Source organism: Pleurodeles waltl, chromosome 7, assembly GCF_031143425.1.
Source record: "Pleurodeles waltl isolate 20211129_DDA chromosome 7, aPleWal1.hap1.20221129, whole genome shotgun sequence".
In the NCBI taxonomy this organism is placed as follows: Eukaryota; Metazoa; Chordata; class Amphibia; order Caudata; family Salamandridae; genus Pleurodeles; species Pleurodeles waltl.
In genome coordinates, this window is record NC_090446.1 from 393,920,692 (window position 1) to 393,943,207 (window position 22,516).

A 22,516-nucleotide genomic window follows, 5' to 3' on the forward strand; every position below is an offset into this window, starting at 1 on the left:
GAATCCAGCATAATACCACATGATTGATTGGAGTTGGGCCTTTTCCAACAAGAGTATTGTTCTACTACATAGATACTACTCAATGCCTGTCTTTAAATGTATGTACTGCTAATGTAAATTACTCAAAATCTCACACTTTTTTTTGGTACCAAAAAATGTGAGAGTTCTCTCACAAAAAAAACTTCAACCTTGTTCAGCAATGCTGGTGCTCTCCCTTGTAAACTAAAAAAGGTGCAAGTTTTCAGCTTGCCCAGGAGCCGTGTGCATTTGGTGGTTTGTTCAGAACAGTATCAATGCTCAGAGGCCATCTCTGTTCAGACACATAAAGCGAAGTCACAATATGGGTAAATCTGGGCACTTTGCCCCTCTTTCATAGTCACGCATATTAATCACCTGGTAAAACTACATATTGTAGTTTCACTCTGACTGGTTTTCCGTGGGATTACAATATTACAGATTGTAAAGTCTGCATGTTTTGCCACTTCCCAACAAGTTTTCCCAAAACAAGTTTCTTTAGGTAATACTTGGTTCGATTTGGACGAGAAAACCATGGGGATATGCATAATTTGTGCTAGAATTTGTTTCTGAATCAGAATGTCAAATTGAACAAAAAGACTACATCTATGATTGCTTTTTAATAAATTTACCTTTTTTTAAATTCATCCTGTCCTCCTAGCAGGAAAAAGGATTGAGTTTTGAAAAGGAAATGAAAACTTTTACAAGAACAAGGACAAGGAAGTAGTCCGCGGATGGCAGTAAAGTGGTGCTGCTACCACCAGCAGAGGGACGCCAGTGGACCGCCGCCAGCTGTATTATGACCAATAATACGACCTGGCGGTGTTCTGCTGGCAGGCGCTGTTGGCGGTAGCAGCACCCTGTCCGTTCGCCTGCCGGAGGACCCTCTGAATCCAGGTAAGTCGGATCTCCGACAGGAGAGGGAGGTGGGGAGTGTTGTGCGTGTGTGTATGTGTGTGTGAATGAGTGTGTGCATGCATGTGTGTGTGTGAACGGGGGCGTGAATGTAAGGGGGATGGGGGTTTCGAGAGGTGGGTGGAGACCCCTATCAGTGACAGGGAAGGAATTCCCTATCACTGATATGGCCTACCGCCATAGTTTTTGTTGCGTTACGAATGCCACGAAAACCATAGCAGTAGGTGGGGTCATAATCCCGCAGGCGGACCAATTGTGGCCTCCGGGCTGGAGATGGATATCTCCAGCCCTGAGGCTGTTACCGCCGTGGCAGTTGGAGTGGTACATTGGCTTCAACCAACCCGCCAATTTCATAATAAGGCAATAAGTACTGCCAGCCTGTTGGCGGTACTTATCGCCAAATTATCACCGACCGCCGGGGTCGTAATGACCCCCTTAATGTTTAGTTACAATTTATATTGATTGTTCCAGGGTATTGATGGTTCTTATTGTAGCCCCAGTGTATGTAATTCTTGGAAAAATTAGCACTGATGAGCAAAAATTGTCCATAATTTTGACATTAAAGACAACAACGCTGGTCATTAAAGGCTGCCAGATTGATTGGAAAAAAATTATATTGTACGATAACCTAAGAAAAACAGACATCCAAGGAAATGAGCAAAACTCATAAGCACTGCACTAGGAGAGCAGTGGAATCCAGCATAATACCACATCATTGATTGGAGTTGGGCCATTTCCAACGAGAGTATTGTTCTACTACGTAGACACTACTTAATACCTGTCTTTAAATGTATGTACTGCTAAGGTAAATTACTCAAAATCTCACAATGTTTTTTGGTACCAAAAAATGTGAGAGTTCTCTCACTAAAAGTACTTCAACCTTGTTCAGCAATGCTGGTGCTCTCCCTTGTAAACTAAAAAGGTGCAAGTTTTCAGCTTGCCCAGAAGCCGTGTGCATTTGGTGGTTTGTTCAGAACAGTATGAATGCTCAGAGGCATCTCTGTTCAGACACATAAAGCGAAGTGACAATCTGGGTAAATCTGGGCACTTTGCCCTTCTTTCATAGTCAAGCATATTAATCACCTGGTAAAACTACATATTGTAGTTTCACTCTGACTGGTTTCCCATGGGATTACAATATTACAGATTGTAAAATCGGCATGTTTTGCCGCTTCCCAACAAGTTTTTCCCAAACAAGTTTCTTTAGGTAATTCTTGGTTCGATTTGGGCGAGAAAACCATGGGGATATGCATAATTTGTGCTGGAATTTGTTTCTGAATCAGAATGTCAAATTGAACAAAAAGACTACATCTATGACTGCTTTTAAACATTTTTTTACCTTTTTTTAAATTCATCCTGTCTTCCTAGCAGGAAAAAGGATTGAGTTTTGAAAAGGAAATGAAAACTTTTACAAGGACAAGGAAGTAGTCCGCGGGACAGGCAATGGTATCTGCTCCAAAAATGTTTTGTCCACATTCACAAAGGGGAAAGGGTCCCTTGGTGGTGCCTTCCCGTTTGCAAATAGGGTACCACCTCACTTGAGGTGCTGGTAATATATCAACGATTTTTCTCCTATTATTTCAGATACACTCTTTATTTTCAAGTGTTTTACACTGCCCTTGTTTTGATGTACCATTATTAGCTAATTTTGCTCTTTAATGCCAACTGTGACTGTTTCGCCAGAAACGTAGTGCTAAAAAAATAAGTGTCACTGTACCTCAGAAGCCAAGAATCGCAGCTTCGTAAGAATTCTTCTTGCATCCGTCATCTTTTCTTTCACGTTGGAACTGGTTAATCTTTTGTTTGTTCGTATTCCATGTTTTGCAACCAAAACCTAAATAAAAAAGCACACATTACAGTCAGGAAACAACGTGCAACAGTGTCACGATCCTGTTCATTAAGGTATTTGGAAGGTGACTTTGAACCTGCAGTCGCTTAAACATCATCTACTATATTATGGAATATCCTAGAGTGTTTCTAGACATAAAATAACTAATCTTTCCCTTCCAGGAATAAAACACACAAATGCACCACAGACGTATGATGTAAATAATCAGGGACATTTAGTCATATGACGAATGCTAAAACAGGTGCAAACGCAAATTGCACCCATTTTATCATTTGCTGGCATGAGCAGAAGCCTGTGCTTATACGGTACCAGTACCTACAAAACAGGTGGTTACAGGTTCCATGTTTTACTCGCCAAGATTTTACATCTGGGTATAAATTGAGTGCACCCATGTGTAAATAGGGCCATACTTGTGTGATTTATAACTACGCACTAGAGATGAAATGACTACAAGTACAATTTGCGCTAGTTTTAGCAGCAGCGCCAACTAAGAAATGAGCACTGATTGCATTTGGGTGACTGATCTTATTTCAGATGCAATCTAGGGTTAGCATCTAAAACACGATAGCAATTTGGTTGGAGGATTAGCCAAATGCAAGAGTTTGTCCCTTGATTTATAGCATACGTGAAATTGGAGTTTGCACACTCAATCCGGTCAAATCATGTGATAATTTTGAAGCGCTGTGCTGTTTTACTCTGTGCTAGCAGCTGCTCCGTGCCAGGAACGCTAACCCTGTCATTCAGCATCCTTTACTGGAATATCATTTGCAGATTGCTTTTCAGTAAGTGGGATCTGGCTGCAATGTAGGACATTTGGCGTGGATCACCTGCATGTTAAATACATTTCTTTATTCCAGTTCTGTGGTCTTGCGATTCCTGCAAATATACAACTTCATCAGTGATGGCTGGTGACCATTAAAAGTGATGCAGCATAATTCTTGGCTTGTATTCCAGTGAATAAGACTGGCTCACTTATTTGGGGGGTTTGCTCATAGGCTGGCTCTCTTTATAGTGTATGAAAAAGACATGCACTGTGCAGAGAGTCCAAGCAACCTCACTTTGGTATCCAGAGGTAAAAAGCAGACCACCTAATGCTCTGTTTTTGTGGTAGTGTGGGCAAGCAGTTAGGCTTATCTTAGAGATGGGCTGATCATTTGTTGTACTCACAGTATCAATAAATGTGGACACACACTCAAAAGAATAACACAAGACCAATTTACAAAAATACTTCAGATTTTTATAAATTTTTTAAGACCAACATCATTAAAATCGGGTAAGTACCTTTTAAGTTATGATTTTTCAAAGATTAACAAAAAACTCTTTTTGTGCCTAAATATGCACCACAGGAATCAATGGGAGAACATTTTGATTATCCATATAAAATCAGGCAATGCTCTCACAAGTGTCACCTTCTGTTTTTAGGTTCAGGTCATTGAGATGTCCTGTGGGCCAGCTGGAGAAGTTCATTAGGTTTCCAGTTCAAGCAAGAGTGCCGGCTGAAAGTCTTGGAGCTGGTGCAGAACGGAGAAGGGGACCACTTGGAAACACACTGCATAGGTAGACTTAAAGGTAAGTCCGGTGGGTCCCCTTGGAATGTAGAGGTTCTAAGGGGTTAGGGACCCCTAAACACAGCTGATTTTCTGATGCAGGGGCCAGGGAGGCTGGGTGCAGCGCAAATAGGCCAGCCAAGGGTTGTGCATCATGGAGTCTTTGGAGCCAGGTGCAGCTAATTTTGAGGGTGGATTGCAGGTCAGCAGGGCTACTATCGGGGCGGTTCTTGGGTGTTCTGAAGTCTCTCAACTGGTGCTTGCTTCTGGTCCTTGGAGAGTCCGGAGTGGACTTTTCTTCTGGGTGTCCGACGTTGGGGTTCCAGTACCATAGGCTATGACACAACTCAGCCACAGGAGGTCACACTATCACCAACTTGGTACACTGGCAGGTTTTGTCCTCTGGGTCTACTGGGTGGAATTTGGTCAGACTGTTATATTCATTTCATTTGTCAGCGGCCGATCAGTGAACTGGACTTCACTGGTTTCTTGCCTGCAGGGTACAGGGAGTGATGCCTTCACTCAGAGGAAGGCTCTTGGTGATTTTCAGAAGGTTTAGGTCCTCTGGGGATTCTTAGAGTCCACACAATGTCCAGTCGACCCCTCAGTAGGGACTGCCAAGTCCTGGGTACAGCAGGCAGGGTTTGCTGCCTTTTTCTTTTTGCACCATGACTTCTGTTCTCGAGCCTTGGGTCTTCTTTGTCACTGGTCTTCTTGTGTCTGTCGAATCTGATCTGCAGCTCTAGGGATACCCACTAAATACTGCATTTAGTGGGTGTTAAGGGGAGTACCTGGTAGTGGTCAATGGGCCACCTACCTTAGGGTGGCTACACCCACTATGTGACCACTTCCTATGGGAAGAGGTCACATCCCTAACCCTGATTAGTTATTTCCCTGCCATCAAGATGGAGAAAAATGAAATGGAGTGGTCATCTCGCCTGCCACCCTTCGGGGGTGGTGCAGGCTGAAGGGGCCACTCCTACTAATCAGACTAAGTTTTCCCACCAAACCATTGGGCAGTCATCTGCTGTAAGCAGCAGAGTCAGAGGTCAGGTTTCAAAGGCGTTAAAGCCTTTGAAGCTGACCGCTCGGCCTGAGTTCCTGCCTGTGGGAGGAGATGCAACACCTCCACCCAGGAAAGGCTTTGTGTTCTGGCTCCTGAGAGCAGAGGCTCTCACCCCAAGGGCCCAGATCTCTGTCTGGTGGTGGCAAGCTGGAAAAAAACAGTCAGCATACCAAACAACCCAGTATTCAGGAAGGCCATCATGTAGCTGGGGAACTCATAATGACCAGTGTCCAGCGCATGTATTTGCTATGGCTTCCCTGTACACTTACTATGTCTGAAAGTTTTGTAAACACAAAGCAGGGGTAGATATGCTCATGCAAGTGCACCCTGCCTTAGGGCTGTAAGACCTGCCAGAGGGGTGACTTACCTATAGTGCATGCAGTGTCAGTGGACAGGGCACTTTTGGCGAGTGCCATGTCCAGTTGGCAACGTTTAAATACACCTTGTCATGCACTTGCAATGGCAGTCTGCATGAGGCTGGTGTGGGGCCTCTCAGAGTGGCACAATTGGTGCTGCATCTCTGGGGGCCCCTGCTCAGTACCCATGCTCTAGGTGGAAAGGGGTACATTTACTAGGGACTTACAAGGGTGGCTGAAGTACCAATATATAGTACCAGTTTGTGGAAAGAGATATGGCCCTGAGAACCTTTTTAGCAGGGGCCCAGAGCACTTAGAGTTCAAAACCACATCAGGATCCAGGGAAAATGTGTGTGGGGGGTACTGCAACCACAGCTCAGCTTCCCACACTCACACTTGATGCAGTCAGTCTTAATCTCTCACTTTTTCTCACTCAGATTTAGGGGGTCATTACAACCCCGGCGGTCAGCTTTAATATGGCGGCAAGTACTGCCAACAGGCTGGTGGTACTTGCCACCATATTATGACATTGGCAGAATGGCTGAAGCCAGCCCGCCAATGTACCACTCAAACCGCCATGGCGGTAACAGCCACCGGACTGGAGATATCCATCTCCAGCCCGGCGGCTGCCATTGTTCCGCCTGCAGGATTACAACCCCGCCTACCGCCATGGTTTTTGTGGCGTTCGTAACAGTATGAAAACCATGGCGGTAGGCCATATCGGTGACAGGGAATTCCTTCCCTGTCACTGATAGGGGTCTCCCTCCTTCCTTTCCAGTAACCCCCCCACCACCCCTACTGCTCCAGACTCCCCTCACCTCCCCAACATTCACACCCCCTTCACATACACACACATGCATACACACACCCATTCCCACATGCTTACACGCATGCATACATCCATTCACACACACATCCGCACACACTTTCAAACATACACGCAGACATGCATTCACATAACACAACATACACCCACTCACACCTCCATGCATGCACACACGCATTTAACACGGAACACACACCTGCATCCACACACACACAAACATTCACACACACACACACACACAACACCCCCCACCCCTGTTGGAGACCTGACTTACCTGGATCCAGGGGGTCCTCTGGCAAGAAACGGTGTGCTGCTACCGACAGCAGCACCCGACAGCAGAACACAGCCATGCCATATTACTGGCCATAATACAGCTGGCGGCGGTCTATTGGCGTAGCGCTGCTGGTGGCAGCAGCGCCACCTTACTGCCATCCACCGGCATGGCCACAGCCAGTTTCTGCCATTCCTGTGGCGGAAATCCAGCTGTTCTCATAAAATCGGGGACGGCTGGTAGCCGTGGCAATGGTCTTTTGGCAGCCGTCGCCACAGCGGTAGACAGTTTTTACCACTGATGTTAAAATGAGGGCCTGAGTCATTTACTCTCATTCGCACTTGCAGTCACTTTTGCTTGCTCTGACTCAGTTTCATTAACTCATGCAGCCTCACCCATTCTCACTCTGACCCATTCAGTTTCACTCAGTTTCTCTCAGTCTCACTCTGACACACTCACTTTTACTCAGTCTCACTCATTCTCACCTAGTTTCTCTTAGTCTCCCCATGACTCGCTCGTGCTCACTGATTCAGTCAGTCCCACTCACTCTGATTCACTCAATTGCACTGTGACTCTCTCATACTCAATCAGTTCCACTGATTCTCACTCATTCTGACTCACACAATGTCATCTGACTCAATCCGTCTCACTGTGACTCCCTCAGTCTCACTCATTTTCACTTAGTTCTACTCTGATTCACTCATTCCCACTCAGTCTCACTTGTGCTCACCTAATTTCCCTGATCCTCCTCATAACGCATTCGCCCTCCCTAATTCACTTGGTTGTATGCATTCCGATTCAATCTTACTGTGACTCACTCATACTCAATCAGTCTTACTCAATCACACTCAGTCCCACTCAGTCACACTCATTGAGAATTACTCAGTCTCACTGTGACTCAGTCTTACTCACTCACAGTCAGCCTTAGCCATTCACACTCAATCTCCATTATTCTCACTGAATTGCTAAGTCATACTCATTCTGACTCACTCTGGCTCACTCCTTCACACTGATTCTGACTCAAACTCACTCAAACACAATCATTCTCGCTCAGTCTGACTAAGTCTCCCTCACTCTCACATTGGTTCACTCTGTCTCACTCATTCTCTGGCTCACTAAGACTCACTCAGACTTGACTAACTCAGTCTCACACACAGTAACATTCAGTTACTCTCCTTGTCATCCCCCTCACTTATTCATTCATTCTCATTTGTACTCACTCTTATATCACTCATTGTCCTCACTTTGACTCACTCCTTCACTAACACTCTCACTTTCACTCACACATAGCCACACAGAGCCACAGACATGCTCACATATACACACACTGTCTCATGGACACACACTCTCACACATACATGCACAGTATTTAAAAGCATTTTACACTTACCTTGATGTCCCTGCAGATCCCGTTTGCTGCAGCTACTTTCAGCTCTGAAATTAAACTTTCTCAGTTTTGGACACTTGAAACTGAAACCTCAAACCTGCGCAGTCACAGATTAGACTCTGTGACCAGTTGGGAAAGGGTGTGGTGACTGGCTGAGTGACATGTAGTCACAGGCACTGCAAGGTTTAAGCCTCCCAATCTGTGCCACTTCAACACATCACAGATTGGAAGGCACTGAGGTATGCCAGGGGTCTGAGGCCAGGTCTGGGGGTTTCACCACCCGTGGATAATCTCTGATGACTGGTGAAGGCACCTTCATGCACCTGCCCCAAGCATCGGACACTCTGTAGCAGAGCTGTCTCAGGCTACTGCTAGACATTATTTTCTTTTTATATCAAAAGTGAATAAAAAATTATTATTCACTCTTGATATAATAAAGCAGGGGGCATACCTCTGGAGACCTAACGACAAAACCGCCATTGAACATCATGCTCGATAGACACCACAGGAGTCTACTGGCAGCGAGCTGACCTGCTCAGGGGGCAGGTTCAGATCTAGCGCCAAAACCTTAGAACCTCAAACCTACATCATACATCATAAAGCCACTGAATAATAATACCGATTGTGTGATCCCTGAACCAAATACGAGATTTCACAAGTTTCTAGTTTTTTTTGTCCCTTGCTCAATGGCTCATGCAGGGTCAACCTGAAACAGAAAATCGACTGGGAACTAAAATTAAAGATGACCCCATTAGTGAATTAGAAAGCTAGAAAATGTGTCCATGTTTGCAAATTTGGGCTGTTTTGAACTTTTAAAGACACAACACCAAATACGTGTTTTGCAAGGCAAAGAAGACTGCATGTATTTGAGCTTGCTGTAGGCAACATTTGCGGTAATATTAAGGAAATAAAAAAAAAACATAGTATAACAGGCTCACAAACAGCCAAACAACTGGCCCGTCAGACCAGCCCATCGGGCGCTGCCTGGGTCCCCTTTAGGCCAGTCCGACCCTGCTGTAATGTTGGTGGGCCCTAGGCCCGCATAATGCAGAAGGAAAATAGAGACACTAGTAAGTGGAGATGTCAACTGGCCCAGGGCATGTGCGCCAGGCCTCTTTTATTAGCAGTCATCATGCATAACAACTTTGTTGGGTGGGTATGAGAACACCTCTCAGGGAGTGGCTGGAAATAGCTACATGTCTGGCAGGACACTACATCCCTCCCAAAATCTAAATGCAACCTGTGTGAATAAACAAAGCAAACTAGACACCACTGAGACTCTCAGTATCTAGAGCCAATGAGCCGGACAGCCATAGACAAGTTGACAGGTGCAGCTGGTGTCACCCAGATATCTCTACTCGTATTCATAATTTAACAGCAGAGTCTGCTGCTGAGCTTTCTCTTGGGGTGCCTTGACTCCATGAAGGATAAAATTGTAAGGGTTGGGACAGCATTAACGATGTTTGGACATCTTCCTCTGTAGCTCAGGTGTCTCCCGGTACCTGTCAGTGGAACAGCTTCAGGCCCATATCTTGCGCTGGATTTCCCTTGTGACACTTTTCAGTAGTAGTAGTATTTACTTTATTTTGGTTAAACAACCATAAAAGTATACATAAATAAATTCATAAAATTGAGAATATACAATCTCCTAGTGCATTCAGATCTTAAAAAATATGTATTATTTACAGATGTAAAAGAATTAAAACACATATGCATTGTGTAAATGCAAGGTACAAATTTATCTTGAAGTTCATGTACGGCATATGGGAAACAGGTTTAAATTGGAGATGGAGTAATCAAATGTAATTTCAAAAGTATCTGTCCGATAGCTAGACAACCTGGGCACTTTGTCAGTCCAAGAATACCCATTAGGACATGGCTCTCCGTCTTATGCACCATCCTTGGTTACAGCAACGACTATCACTGCCTTCGAGTCATAATTAAAGATTTTCAGGGCCTCCCAGTAGTGTCTGGCACCCAAGAGCTTACAAACAGGGATTATCCATCTCCCGCGAGAGTGTGAATATTGCGGGCAGAAAAAGAGAAAGTGCTCTTCAGTTTCCTTCAGCTGAGGACAGAAATGACAAGACACAGAGGAGGTACGCTTCTACCATTTAGCCGTTAAATGTCTTAGTGGTGGGGATCCGTACCTAAGCTGTAGGTGCAGGCGATTGGCAAAGGGGGGATGGATTTCATCCAGGAAATTTTCATAGGATGGGGAGCATTTAATGTTTAAAAATAGCCCAGCCAGGTTCTTATGACCATTGTTCAACCATGTCTGTTCCAAGGCATAGTTCCAGTAAGATTTTTTAATGTCAGGGATACGTCCTTGGCAACCACTGTGGGAGACTTCCAAAGGTGAATCATTTTCAGTTTCTAACACTGGGACTTAATGTAGTTCAGCCAAGGCGTAATTACCCGTGAGTCACTAGAAATTAGGTCAATCAAGCAGTCCCTATACGGAGTTAGTTCCCTGCATTTCCACAACCTCACCCAATACAACAAGGGTTTTAAAGCCACCCCCAAATTTATAGGTTTTAGTGCTAAGTCCATCCTCAGTGGCACCAGTGGCTTGCCCTTAGGTAACCTAAGAAAATTGTTCTCGGCTGTTAGAAGGACGGTAGGATCCGTGAAACCCAAAATCTCTGCCCCATAAGTTGCTGCCGTGAGGGCAGTAGCTTTGTATATCTGGAGAACCGGGGACACTGCACCACCCCTGTTTCCTTCTGTTTCCTGCTGATTGGGTAAGCCTTCTGGATGAGAAGATGTTTGCTCTTCACCAACTGATGGCCCCAAGACATTGAACCAGACAGTTGGACCCCTAAGTAGGCAAAGTGTTTGAGTTGCTCAATTGTGGAGCCATTGATTAACATTCTCCCTCTAAATGTCTTGTGTGTGTTTATCCCCATAAATTTTGTTTTTGTTGGGTTCATTTCCAGACCCCTTGCCTTACAAAAGGCCACGAAGGAGTCTAGTTGTGCCTGAAGCCCCATTGGAGTTCTAAAGATAAGCAGGGTATCGACGGCGAACAATAATATCAGAAGCAGGGTTCCTGGAAGCTTAGGGGCATCATGCGTACATTGTGAAAGCCATTTAACTGTCCCATTAATGTAGAGACTGAAAAGTGTTGGGCCAGTATGCAACCTTGCTTTATTCCTCGATGAGTTGGAATCGGGTCTGTTAAATCCCCCAGTGTTCCATCTCACTCTGGCATAGGTGTTTATGTGGAGTGCTCTCAAGATACCTATTAAGTCAAATGGCACCCCATATCCTGCAAGTATTTCCCACAATTTATCCCCAGGTACCAGGTCGAAGGCTGGCATAAGATTTATAAAGGCGACATACAAGTGGTCCCTTTTTAGGGTGACATACTTCCAGCATAACATCTTGAAACGAAAGACCTGATCAACAGTGCTGATCTTGCTCCTGAACCCTGCCTGGGCATCCCAAGGATATGACTGTCCATTAACCATGCTTGTAGTTTAGCCAGAACCTGTCTGCAAAAGATTTTTGGAGAATTGTCCAACAGGCTTATCGTTCTGTAGTCAGAGGGAACGTCCCTACTTCCTTTCTTGAATATGGGTACGATAACAGCTCCCAGCCAGGTCGGTGGAATGGTCATGCCCTTCATTATAGCGTTGTTCAATGCTTTCAGGTAGGGGATTCAGACGTCTGGGTGTGAGAGGAAAAGATCGCTAAGAATACCATCCGGGCCAGGGTCCTTCTACTTCTTCATTTGCATCAGGGCTACCCTGGTTTCAGCCTGGGAGAAATATGGACACTCAGGGCCTCATTCTGAGGCCAGCGGGCAGCGGTCGCCGCCCGCCTGGCGGGAACCACCATATGGCCGCTCCGCGGTCGAAAGACCGCGGAGGCCATTCTGGCTTTCCCGCTGGGCTGGCGGGCGACCGCCAGAAGGCCGCCCGCCAGCCCAGCGGGAAACCCCTTCCCAAGAGGAAGCCGGCTCCGAATGGAGCCGGCGGAGTGGGAAGGGTGCGACGGGTGCAGTAGCACCCGTCGCGAATTTCAGTGTCTGCTAAGCAGACACTGAAATTCAAAGTGGGGCCCTCTTACGGGGGCCTCTGCAGTGCCCATGCCATTGGCAAGCTGCGCCGCCATGGGGGATTCCTCAGGGCAGCGGAAAACTGGCGGGACACCGCCGGTTTTCCTGTTCTGACCGCGGCCATACCGCCGCGGTCAGAATGCCCTGCGGAGCACCGCCAGCCTGTTGGCGGTGCTCCCGCTGACCCCGGCCCCGGCGGTCCTTGACCGCCGGGGTCGGAATGACCCCCTCAGTCTCTATGTTAGCCTCCATCAGGCGGGTTGGAAAAAGCCTCCAGACCTACCAAGCAATCCCTCTCAATTAGTTCCTCCCTAATGCTTTCATCATGTTCCACCTCCCCCTCACTGCACAAGGATCTGAAGTGATCAACCCAAGCTCCCGGTTGCACTACCACTTCAAGGTGGTTATCTATTAATTTCGAGCTGTTTGCCAACAGTGACCAAAACATCTTCTGATTCTTACTCTTAAGTGCATTGGTAAGCTCTTCCCATTGGGCCATCCCCCTGTTCTATTTAGCCTTTTTAGGATAGCCTTGAAGTTAATCCTAGCAATGGTTATTTTTGGCTTGATTGGTTGCTTCAAAGTGTCTAGGAGACCGAGCTTGCCCAACAGACAGTCCTTGGTGAACCATCCTGGGGCAGATTTGTTGGAAGCCCCTCTTTTCCTAATTTTAGTAAACAGAGGCCTAAGTTGTTCCATGAGCTGACAATGCACAAGAACTATATTGGGCTCATACCCACTTAATGGTGTTACTTTAACTAGGTTACCCACAAATAGTTTACATATTGTAGTTTGAATTTCCGCATGATCCACGACTTCTGCCCATTTCACATTCCTCCTGTTATTAACTGTCTGTAGGGGATTTGCATGGACTACTGCTGACAGATTTCAGCTAGTAAATAAAGCAGGAGCGAATACAGCGCTTAAGGCCTCATGATCGCTATTTGTTTGAGGGATAACTGCCATATCTGCCAAGAGCGGCCACATTTCCAGGTCGACCAGGAGCTAGTCAATGTAAGAACTCAAAATGCCTCTCTTAAAGGTTGGGTGCGGGGGATTATCAGAACAGGTATTGCCATTAGCAATTATTAAGCCATTCTCCATAACCAGATCTTATAGCTGGCCAGCTACAGTGCTTAATTTCCCTGTCGTTTGTGCGGCTGTCCCAGAACCAATCAAAGCACCTTGGAGATCCTGCAAATAGACTATCTCCCTCTGCTCTTTTCCAAGTGTCGTGTTACAATCATCTATGATCAATTTTAAGGAGCCTCCTTTTAGGCGCTGAACAGTATTAGCAAGATGAGCTACTGTGGAGGAGGGGACATTTACAGGGACTGATCTAATGTAGGTGTTAATTATCACAATATATCTGGCCCCAGTAGGTGCTTTCACTTTTATTTTACCCCAAGCAAGTCCTTACTTCCCGTTGGTACTACTTTAACTAATGGGAAAAGATCTAGTTTCAACTAATGAAGAAGACCCCCAGAAGCTCTACCCATGGATGAAGGGACCGCATTAGCAACAAAGGTAATAGACCCATTTCTATGTACTGGTGCCACTGCCCACATCTCCTGCAAAAGTATAATCTGGTGGTGATTAATGAACTCACCCCACTCTGTGTCTGCAAGCTTAGCACAGACACCTGCTACATTCCAAGTTAGAACTCTAATGGAGTTTTCGGCAATCAGCTTGCTATCCCACCTCCGTCCCACCATAGTGCATGCCTGTTCAGACATAATAGAATTAATCTTACTTTGTGTAGCTGTGTCCCTCATATCATCACCCACGGCACTCAGCTCTAGGTCCTCCTCGATAGCGCATGCTGCAGTTTTCCCACTCATGCCTCCCCTAGATGTACAGTTAAGGACAGAACTTGTCCTTACCTCCCAATTGTCAATCAATGTCTGCCAAGTTAGAACATTCCCCGCTAATGTGGTGCGTTGGAGGTGAGTTAAAGAGTTACACCCTTTCTGAGATCTGGGGTTCTTCTAGTCGGCTAGGGGCGTTGAGTTTAAGGCGTATGTGTATTCTTGGTGTAGGTCTAGATCTTAAATCCATGGATATCAGCTCATCCACCAATTTAGGACTTTTATGTTTCACTCCTATATAATCCCATTGGTGTACAAAGGGACTACAACGTGAGGCAGATAATATGCCATCCCTAATGATAGACGTACAACTCCTGGTGTGGCGGAGCCAGTTGATTACTTTGTTAATGCAAGATTCTTGAGTTTTGCTGGCTCGTGTGTAAGTTTGGGGACATTTGTCGGGTGGATAATGCTAAATAGACGTGTACTCTGGTTGTTATTTGAGGAGTTTTGACTCCCACAATGAATCTGATCTGTTTGACAGGCAGTTGCTGAGTGGGCTGTGCACTGTGTTGCTTGAGAGTGTATCTACCTCCAATTAATTCTCCTCTTACAAGGTTAGATGAGGTTGAGCGTGCTATGCTAGCAAACCCACCATTGTCAGCAGCTAACCCATTACCCTAAACTGACTGCAGCTTTGGGAGGGGTGCTTGGCCATAGTGCTTGGGCAATGGATTTGCACCTCCTATCTTGGTTCCTTCGTTTTTCACCAAAGTAGATAATTTGGCCGCCTTTTCACCTAATTTGACAGCCATTTTGTTCATACACTCACGCAATCCCTGTATCTCTCTTCTAAGTGCGTGTAGCTGTAGCTGTGCCAGTGGTTCCCCTATCTTGGGCTGATATAGATCTACTGTGTCTGATTGCCTTGCAAGATCCAATGAATCGGGGTTCTCATTTGGTACAGTTCTTTGGTTAGCTAGGAGGGTAATCTGGTTGGAGCGGTCGATATTAATAGCGGCTGTGCTTTCAACCTGAGAAGGATCTATTGAAGGGACCGGGGCAGCTGCTAGTGTGCTTACTCTTAAATGCTCATCCCCTGGTGTGTAGCTATCTTTTGGGCTACAGCAGGACCTAGTGCCATGCCCCTTTGTGGTTTTCTTAAAGTAGGTCTGTATACCCTTGGGAGGTGTAACTTGTTTCTCCTTACGCGGAGATGGGTCTGCATTGCTTGTGGCCCATGAACCCTCTACTTCCAATATAAGATAATCAATTTAATTCAGGGTACATTTCTCTGCGGAATGCCCAGCAAACTTGGTTATGCTTGCTGCTCCCAAGGGTTTACTGGTGGCCTTTCGCTTGCCCATAATAAATTAGTTACTTCCAGAATGGTGAAGGAATCTTGCGTGCCTCAACGATATGACAACAATTTACCTATAGGGTGCTTTATCAATAGAAGCCAACTCAGCCCTTGTACAATGTGATACCCTCGCAAGCATTTACCCTGCACCATTCAAGGGATTATGCCCCATATACCCAAGCCACCGACACCTAGTGCCAATACTATGGCGTAAAGAAAGCCTTTGCAGTCTCTTCCCCTCTTTCCTATCTGCCCGCACAAGAGCTCCCACGCAAAGGCCAAATGGGGTGGCCCTGTCCTGCCCCTTCCTGTCGCTGACGGGCGCAGGACAGGCCTTTACCTGTGCTGCGGTATGCCCCCTTGTGCTTTAAAGGGCTCATTGGATCTGGCAAGTGGGAGCAGGTGATACAAAAAATGGCCGCCTCATGGGGCCGCAAAGCAGTCTGGGATCTGTAGTCCCCCTGGCCTCTGATCTTGATCAGCGCGTCCCACGCTGCAGTATGCCCCCTTGCGCTTTGAAGCGCTCGTTGGATCTGGCAAGTGGGAGCAGGTGATGCAGAAAATGGCTGCCTCCTGGGGCTGCAAAGCAGTCTGGGATCTGTAGTCCCTCTGGTCTCAATCAGCGCGTCCCTTTTCAATAGGTTGCCATGCGGGGTCCCCTGCAGGACCAACAACAGGGCCACGGCTGAGTCGCTTGTGCAAACACAAAGACAGATGACTCATGGTCGGGTGTGCTCTCCAACAGGACTTAGGTGCCTTTGGGGTTAGCAGATAGTCTCTGGATGATTGGATGATTGGTCCCTCATGGTGCCAGGAGTTCCTCCTTGGTCTCTTGGTGGTTTGTGTCAGAAAGACTCCACTCCAGTGGTGATACACTCCTTCGGTAGTTATGATGATGCATGTAACATGATAGTGTTGTTGTGATTAGACAACCTGTACTACAGGTGGTGAGGACTTGCAGGAAGTGAGGGTGACTAGATAGTCTTCGCAGCCATGTAGCTAGGTGTGTTGCTGGTGCTGTTCTTCTACGGCATGTGCATTTCTTGGCAGCGATTACATGATTCACCAAGCAGTCGGTTACAGCTGCAGTGGAAGCATGGGGCAGATACATAGTTGGCAAATATTTGCAGCTTACTTTCGGTTCTCCTGCTGGGCTGTCACTTGTTATGTCACTCCACTTCGGTAGCTTGCTTGTGTTGGTAGGTGCACTCTCATGTTCTGGCACGAGTCCTCGGTCTTGTCACCCTTAATAATTTCTCCTGGGCATTTGTGGTCAACAGATTCTTCTGTATTCTGTATGACAAGTCTGGTCACACACTTTTCTCTACTCTTCTTTTTCAGTCCTCCTTTGCAGTGTGGTGTTGTGCCATGCGTCACATGTGCTCTCTTCTTTTCCTGGTGCTAGGAGGTGTCAGATCATGTGTCGCATGTGCTACTTTCTTCTTCTTCTTATGAACCTCTTGCTGATGCCATCCTGTTCATAGGACTGTGCATTTTCTCCCATCTCAGACCTCTCGCACGTCCTGTATGAACTGTAGGACTTAACTCTTCTCCTAAGGATGCAGTGCCCGTGCCTTAAGGTTGTTCTTTTGCTATGCTTGGTCTTGACAAGGGCTGTGTGTGATTGGCAGGGTTGGTCACTCAGTGTGACATTCTCATTGATGGGCCAATGGTGGCCATTCAGTGCTGGGATGGCCTCTTTCATGCAGCCATGCATTGTCCATGTGCTCCCTGGTAGCACTCTGGCTGCACTGCACCACAACACCGGTTTCTTCTTTCACAAAGGTCCTTCCTACCTGGGAGGCAGCAACTCGAACAGCAATGACTTCTATGAGCAGGGTCTCTGCTGTGTTGGCAGACGGTAGCTTAGTGCAGATAGGCAATAGTGCGACTTCATGGACAAATTGCTGCTCGCTCCTTGCTTCTCCTCTCACAGGTGTGTCAGCTATTTTGGATGGTGGTGAAGTAGGTTCTCTTTCTTTGATCAGGTTTCTTCTCCTGACCAAAGTGTTTGGGGTACAATGCAGAATCACCATGGGGGGTGTTGGTCTTCTTTTTTGGTGGTGGAGGCAGCTTGCCACTAGGGGTTGCGTTACTATCCTTGCATCTTCAATGGGTCAATGGGTGACTCAGTCTTTAGGTATTGTGGGGAACTCAATGAACAGTCTGGCCTGCTTTGGGGCTCTGCTATGGCAGGAAGGGGTCTAACAATCTCTCTGCATTCAGGTCACACTGGACCCTTCCTCCCCTCTCATTGCTGGGGAGCAATGGTGGTGCTGTACTTGCGTCATGGGAGGTAGGTGGCAGACAGGCCTATGCTTTTATCCTAGTGGGGAGTAGTGCCAGTCTTCCTTCTCCTGGCATCAGCAGTGGCATCACTTTTCCGGGATCCCGGCAGGAAATCAGGCTCTTTCCTTTACGCTTGCACAGTCACTTTGAGGGGGCCATTGCTGGCTTCCTGCAGGCCTCTGTCTTCTCTCTTTCAGTGATGGTGGCTTACCACCAGGGAAGCACACAGTGCTCTCTGCACCCATGATGGGTAGTGAGACAGGCCCTGGTCACTGCTAGAATGGTGGTGGTCTCCAGTACTACCTCAGAAGAGCAGTGAACTGCTCTTCCCGGCTCTTCTGTCTCAGGGGACGGTATGGTGGCTGGTGCCATTCTGGTTAACTGCTCTCGCCACAGTGGCGGAGGGTAGCCACCAGTTGTGCGGGGTACTCTCCCCAACCACCCCTATTCTTCTCTCCACTCTCTCGCAGCCTCTTACTCTGGCCGATGATCACGGCTCTCGGCCAGCCGGGCGGCTGCAGAAGATCTCTTCCTTGCGACAGTGGCAGGCTGGTGATCGCCAGGAGGATGCATCACTCTCCTAGCCAGTCTCAGGCGTCCTTCTTTGGGGGCTTGCCTCACAAACCAAATGCTCTGTTTTGGGTGCAGAAGGTATCAGATGGTGTAATACCACTCCTCGCCTCCTAGGGGGCAACAGCACAATCAGCTCATCCTTCATGAAGGAGCCAGCACCAGAGGCATGGTCATGGAGATCCGAGGTGAGTGCTTTGGAAGCAGAGTTGCAGAATGTTGCAAACAACAAGCTTGGGGTTCACAGCCTCCCCCTACTAACTGAAAAGTGTTTCTGAATCTGCTCTGTAGGATCTCTTCATTTTCCTGCCTACCATTTGTCTGCGGTGTGACAGGTGGCTCAGGAGCACTTAATTACTGGGTTGGAGTTCTCACTGGCTGGGATTACAGCTACGAGGTTATGGGGAAATCCATGTACTCGGTCACCCTCTTATGGTTGGATACCGGTTTTGTGCTGCTTCATACAATGTCACATTCCTGGAAGGCATGCAATTCAGGGACGACTTCTGAGGTGCAGGACTAGCAATGGGAAGGAAGGGAGAGTTCCTTGCACTTCCAATCGGGCAGTTTTTGTTCATCAACTCCTGTCTGAGCTATCACAGCAGGCAGTGAGGCATGGCAGGGGGGCTTTCCCGTAAGGACTCCCTTTTAATTCCTCTGCTTCCCTCGGGCAACTTATTATGGGTGCAGACAGGGCCTCAATGGAATGCAAATGGTCTTTCCTTTTCCTAACTGATGGTGGTGGAAAGTGGCCACCAGGGGGTGCTTGGTGCTCCTCAGTAGCCATCTCAGCTTTGCTTTCCTGCCTCAGTCCCGTGCAGGATTTTCACTTTGATCTCCTCCAGAGATCTGCTTCCTGCTCTCCCGTGGGTCATTGCTCTTCTCCCCAGTCCTTCATTGTGGTACTAGAGGAATGTGCACTCTCTCACTCCCAGTGCGAGGTGGTGACAGTCACTTCTTCCTTGTGCCTACCCTGCTGCACTCTCTTGGAGGTGAGTTGCTGAGGCTCTGTGCAATGACAGCACAGTAGGAATGCTTTATTTACCCTGGGAAGCTCTGCAGGTCCTTCGTGGGGTGGCTCAATGCTGCAGCAGACTCCTTACTGCTGGTAGAGGAGTGAAATTGATCCAGGACTCATACCACAGTCATGTCAGCATAGGCTTAACATGCACAGGCCGTATCTTGCTCCAGCACCTCTCCCACTAACATTGGAGAAGAGCCTTGACAGTCGCAATACAAGGCGGGCAGCTCTGCAGTTCATAACTCCTCATCAGCGTCCTGAGGAGGCAGGTGGGTCAGTCTGTCTCGTCGCCAGTGGAATGATGGTGGGCCCTAGACCCGCATAATGCAGAAGAACAATGCAGACACTACTAAGTGGGCTAGTCAACTGGCCCAGGGCCCATGTGCATGTGTTGGATGGGTGTGGGGTGTGTGTTATACCAGAACTCGGGAAATGGCTGAAAATAGCTACATGTGTGCCAAGACACTACACCTGGGTTCACATCATGTTGGCACACTGTTGAGTCATGGTGAAGGTTGAGGGTTAGCACATCTGGTGCATTTGATGTTGATTAATCTGAGGACACGTGCAAGCAAAGTGTGCATTTCCTCCTCCTCGAGGATAGTTCTTCGGAAAAAAGACCTATGTGTGCTTATGCATGTTATCACACAGCATAAACATGAGCACGTTACCAGCGTGAACGCATTGACACATCAGACTGGTGCAGATTTTAAGAAGGTCATGACACTCAGAAAAAGTACAGCACTGCAAGGATAGTCAGATCATTGAAAATTTATATTTTTTTCTTCTAGTGTTGTCGGGTTGACTATTGGAAATCCCTAGCGCACCACCCTGGTTTAGGTTTTGCCTGCCCAGCACTTGCGCTGTGCTTGCGAAATCTCTTGTAATGGAAAAAAAATCCTAAATGTGGCTTAGAGGCAGCCCATTACTTACCTTTACTTACCATTGCCTGGATCCCACATCGCTCACTGTTCAATCAATCAATCAGGAATTTGTAAAGCGCACTACTCACCCATGAGGGTCTCAAGGTGCTGAGGAGGTGAGGGCGGGAGAAGAGGGGGGAGGGTGCTGCTACTGCTAGAACAGCCAGTCTTGAGACGTTTCCTGAAGGTAAGGAGGTCTTTGGTCTGGTGCAGGTGGGTGGGAAGAGTGTTCCACGTTTTGACGGCGAGGTGCAAGAATGATCTACCGACAGTTGTAGTTCTGCGGACGCGTGGGACGGTTGCGAGGGCGAGGTCGGCGGAGCGGAGATGCCGGGTCGGGTGTAGAAAGAGAGTCGCCTGTTGAGGTATTCTGGTCCGGTGTTGTGCAGTGCTTTGTGAGCGTGGGTGAGGAGTTTGAAGTTGATTCTCTTGTTGACTGGGAGCCAGTGCAGGATTTCAGGAGGCCTGTGATGTGGCAGTGGTGGGGGATGTCCAGGATGAGGCGTGCGGAGGTGTTCTGGAGGCGTTCTGTTCCTGTCTTCTTATAGGTCAGCAAATCATCATACCCTCCGACTTCCTCCTAGGCTTCAGAGTCTTAGTCCAATCCATGAAGCTTGGACCAAGTACTGCTTCCAGTGACCGGTGTCCTTTCATTAGCCAAGGGTAGTCTTTTTTTAATTTTCCACTTGCGCTCTTCCAGAGTGCATGTGTCTGGTATCCTCTCCATACATCCGCAGTCACTCAATAGTTAAGCCCCCCCCGCCCCATGCCTAGCAGCACCCCGGGTTGTACCCTCCTCCCTCGGGCCTCTTACCCAGCAGCAGCAGCTTGACCTCCCAAGCCGCCTTCTCTCTGACCTTCCGCAGATTCTTCTCATTTTGGATCACTCGGCTGCGGCTTCCCATCTGACAGGGACCCGAGGCTAGGACCTACAGTAAACAGACACGCTGACTCCTGCACAGGGAAATTCTGCTCAGCTGAGATCCGCAGCGCCCAGAGCAGCCCCAAGAGTAGCCCAGGCCTCAGCCGATCTCAGTACTACCTACTAACAACCCCACCCGGCGCACAGACAGCAGACAGAGTCACAAGCTATCTCCCAGCAACTGTCTGCTGTAGCAGTGCTCCAGGACTCGGCTCTGCCTACTACCACACAGTTCCACAACTCATTCGTCCTCACAGACATTGTCCTGCCTTACACAATTATTTGCTTCACTATTCTCACTCACTGGTCTGTTAATTCCTCTCTACTTGCAGACTTTCTATTTCTGTTGCCTTTATGCTCCCTCAGCTACCCACACACAATCTATTGATTGTTCTCTCATCACACATTTAATTTCCTTTGCCATTTAAGTTTTAGCTCTTGTTTTTCCTCCCTTGAAGGCTTTCTCTGTTATCTCTCTTTTACCTCACACATTTTTTCCTCTGGGTACATCGCTTTCTGACTCGGTGTGCAGGAGGGGGCATCCCCTCCACCAAACAGCTCAGTGCAATGTAGGGTTGTCTCTTCCGAGGTGCTGGAGTGAAGAGCCTGAAGAAATTACAGCCTATGGTCCTTTATCAGAATGCATGCTTCTCATTCATAATGTCTTAGTATACCTGCTCACTGCTAGTACTACTAACTGTCAACAAAGAGACTCACAAAGCACCATATCTGAGGAGGGGATTAGCGGGGAGTTGCTCAACATAAATAGCCTTATGTAACTACTTCCAGGTGTATCATAAGGAGTCCAAGGCCAGAGAAGTCTCTGGAGCACCCTTCTGATCATGTTACAACCAGCTAACACAGATAGGACTGCTCCCCTCCATAATATGGCCGGGAATTGGAGCAAATTTTGAAACTATCTTTAATTAAAACAAGCATCGGCAAAGCTAATTGGTTTCGCCTATGCAAAATCTATTGGCTTTATCATTTTTTTTTACATGTTGTACAGCAGTTGAGCTTCTATGCAACATGGCTTAATGTAAAAAAAATTTGATAACACAGACAATGCTGGTCACGTCATAGTCCTTTTTTTAGGTTGAGGATAGCAGCACGCAAGCGCGGCTTTCCCGACGTGTTTGTATGTATCTGGGCTTTAACAATGCCCGCTCAGGCCCATCACTACCACTTATTTGTGTGCTTGCCTTTTTTTTTTAATCCTTTGATGACATTGGTAAATGGTTTACGTTTGTCCCTCCTTGGGGCGGTTTGGTTACCGCCTTGGCCATCACCTGTTACATAGCTAATTGCACTTTTTCCTATTGTGTGTC

At 47.3% G+C, this 22,516-nt stretch overlaps 1 protein-coding gene across 2 annotated transcripts in view; it reads right to left on the bottom strand.

Moving 5' to 3' along the window:
• The window catches only part of LOC138304105 (fer-1-like protein 4), a 1,042,026-nt gene that overhangs the window by 403,477 nt on the left and 616,033 nt on the right, over positions 1-22,516 (bottom strand). For both annotated transcript variants that reach the window (XM_069243852.1, XM_069243853.1), the window contains one exon: positions 2,648-2,764. In XM_069243852.1, coding sequence (XP_069099953.1) covers positions 2,648-2,764 — 117 coding nt within the window. The remainder of the gene's footprint in view (positions 1-2,647; positions 2,765-22,516) is intronic.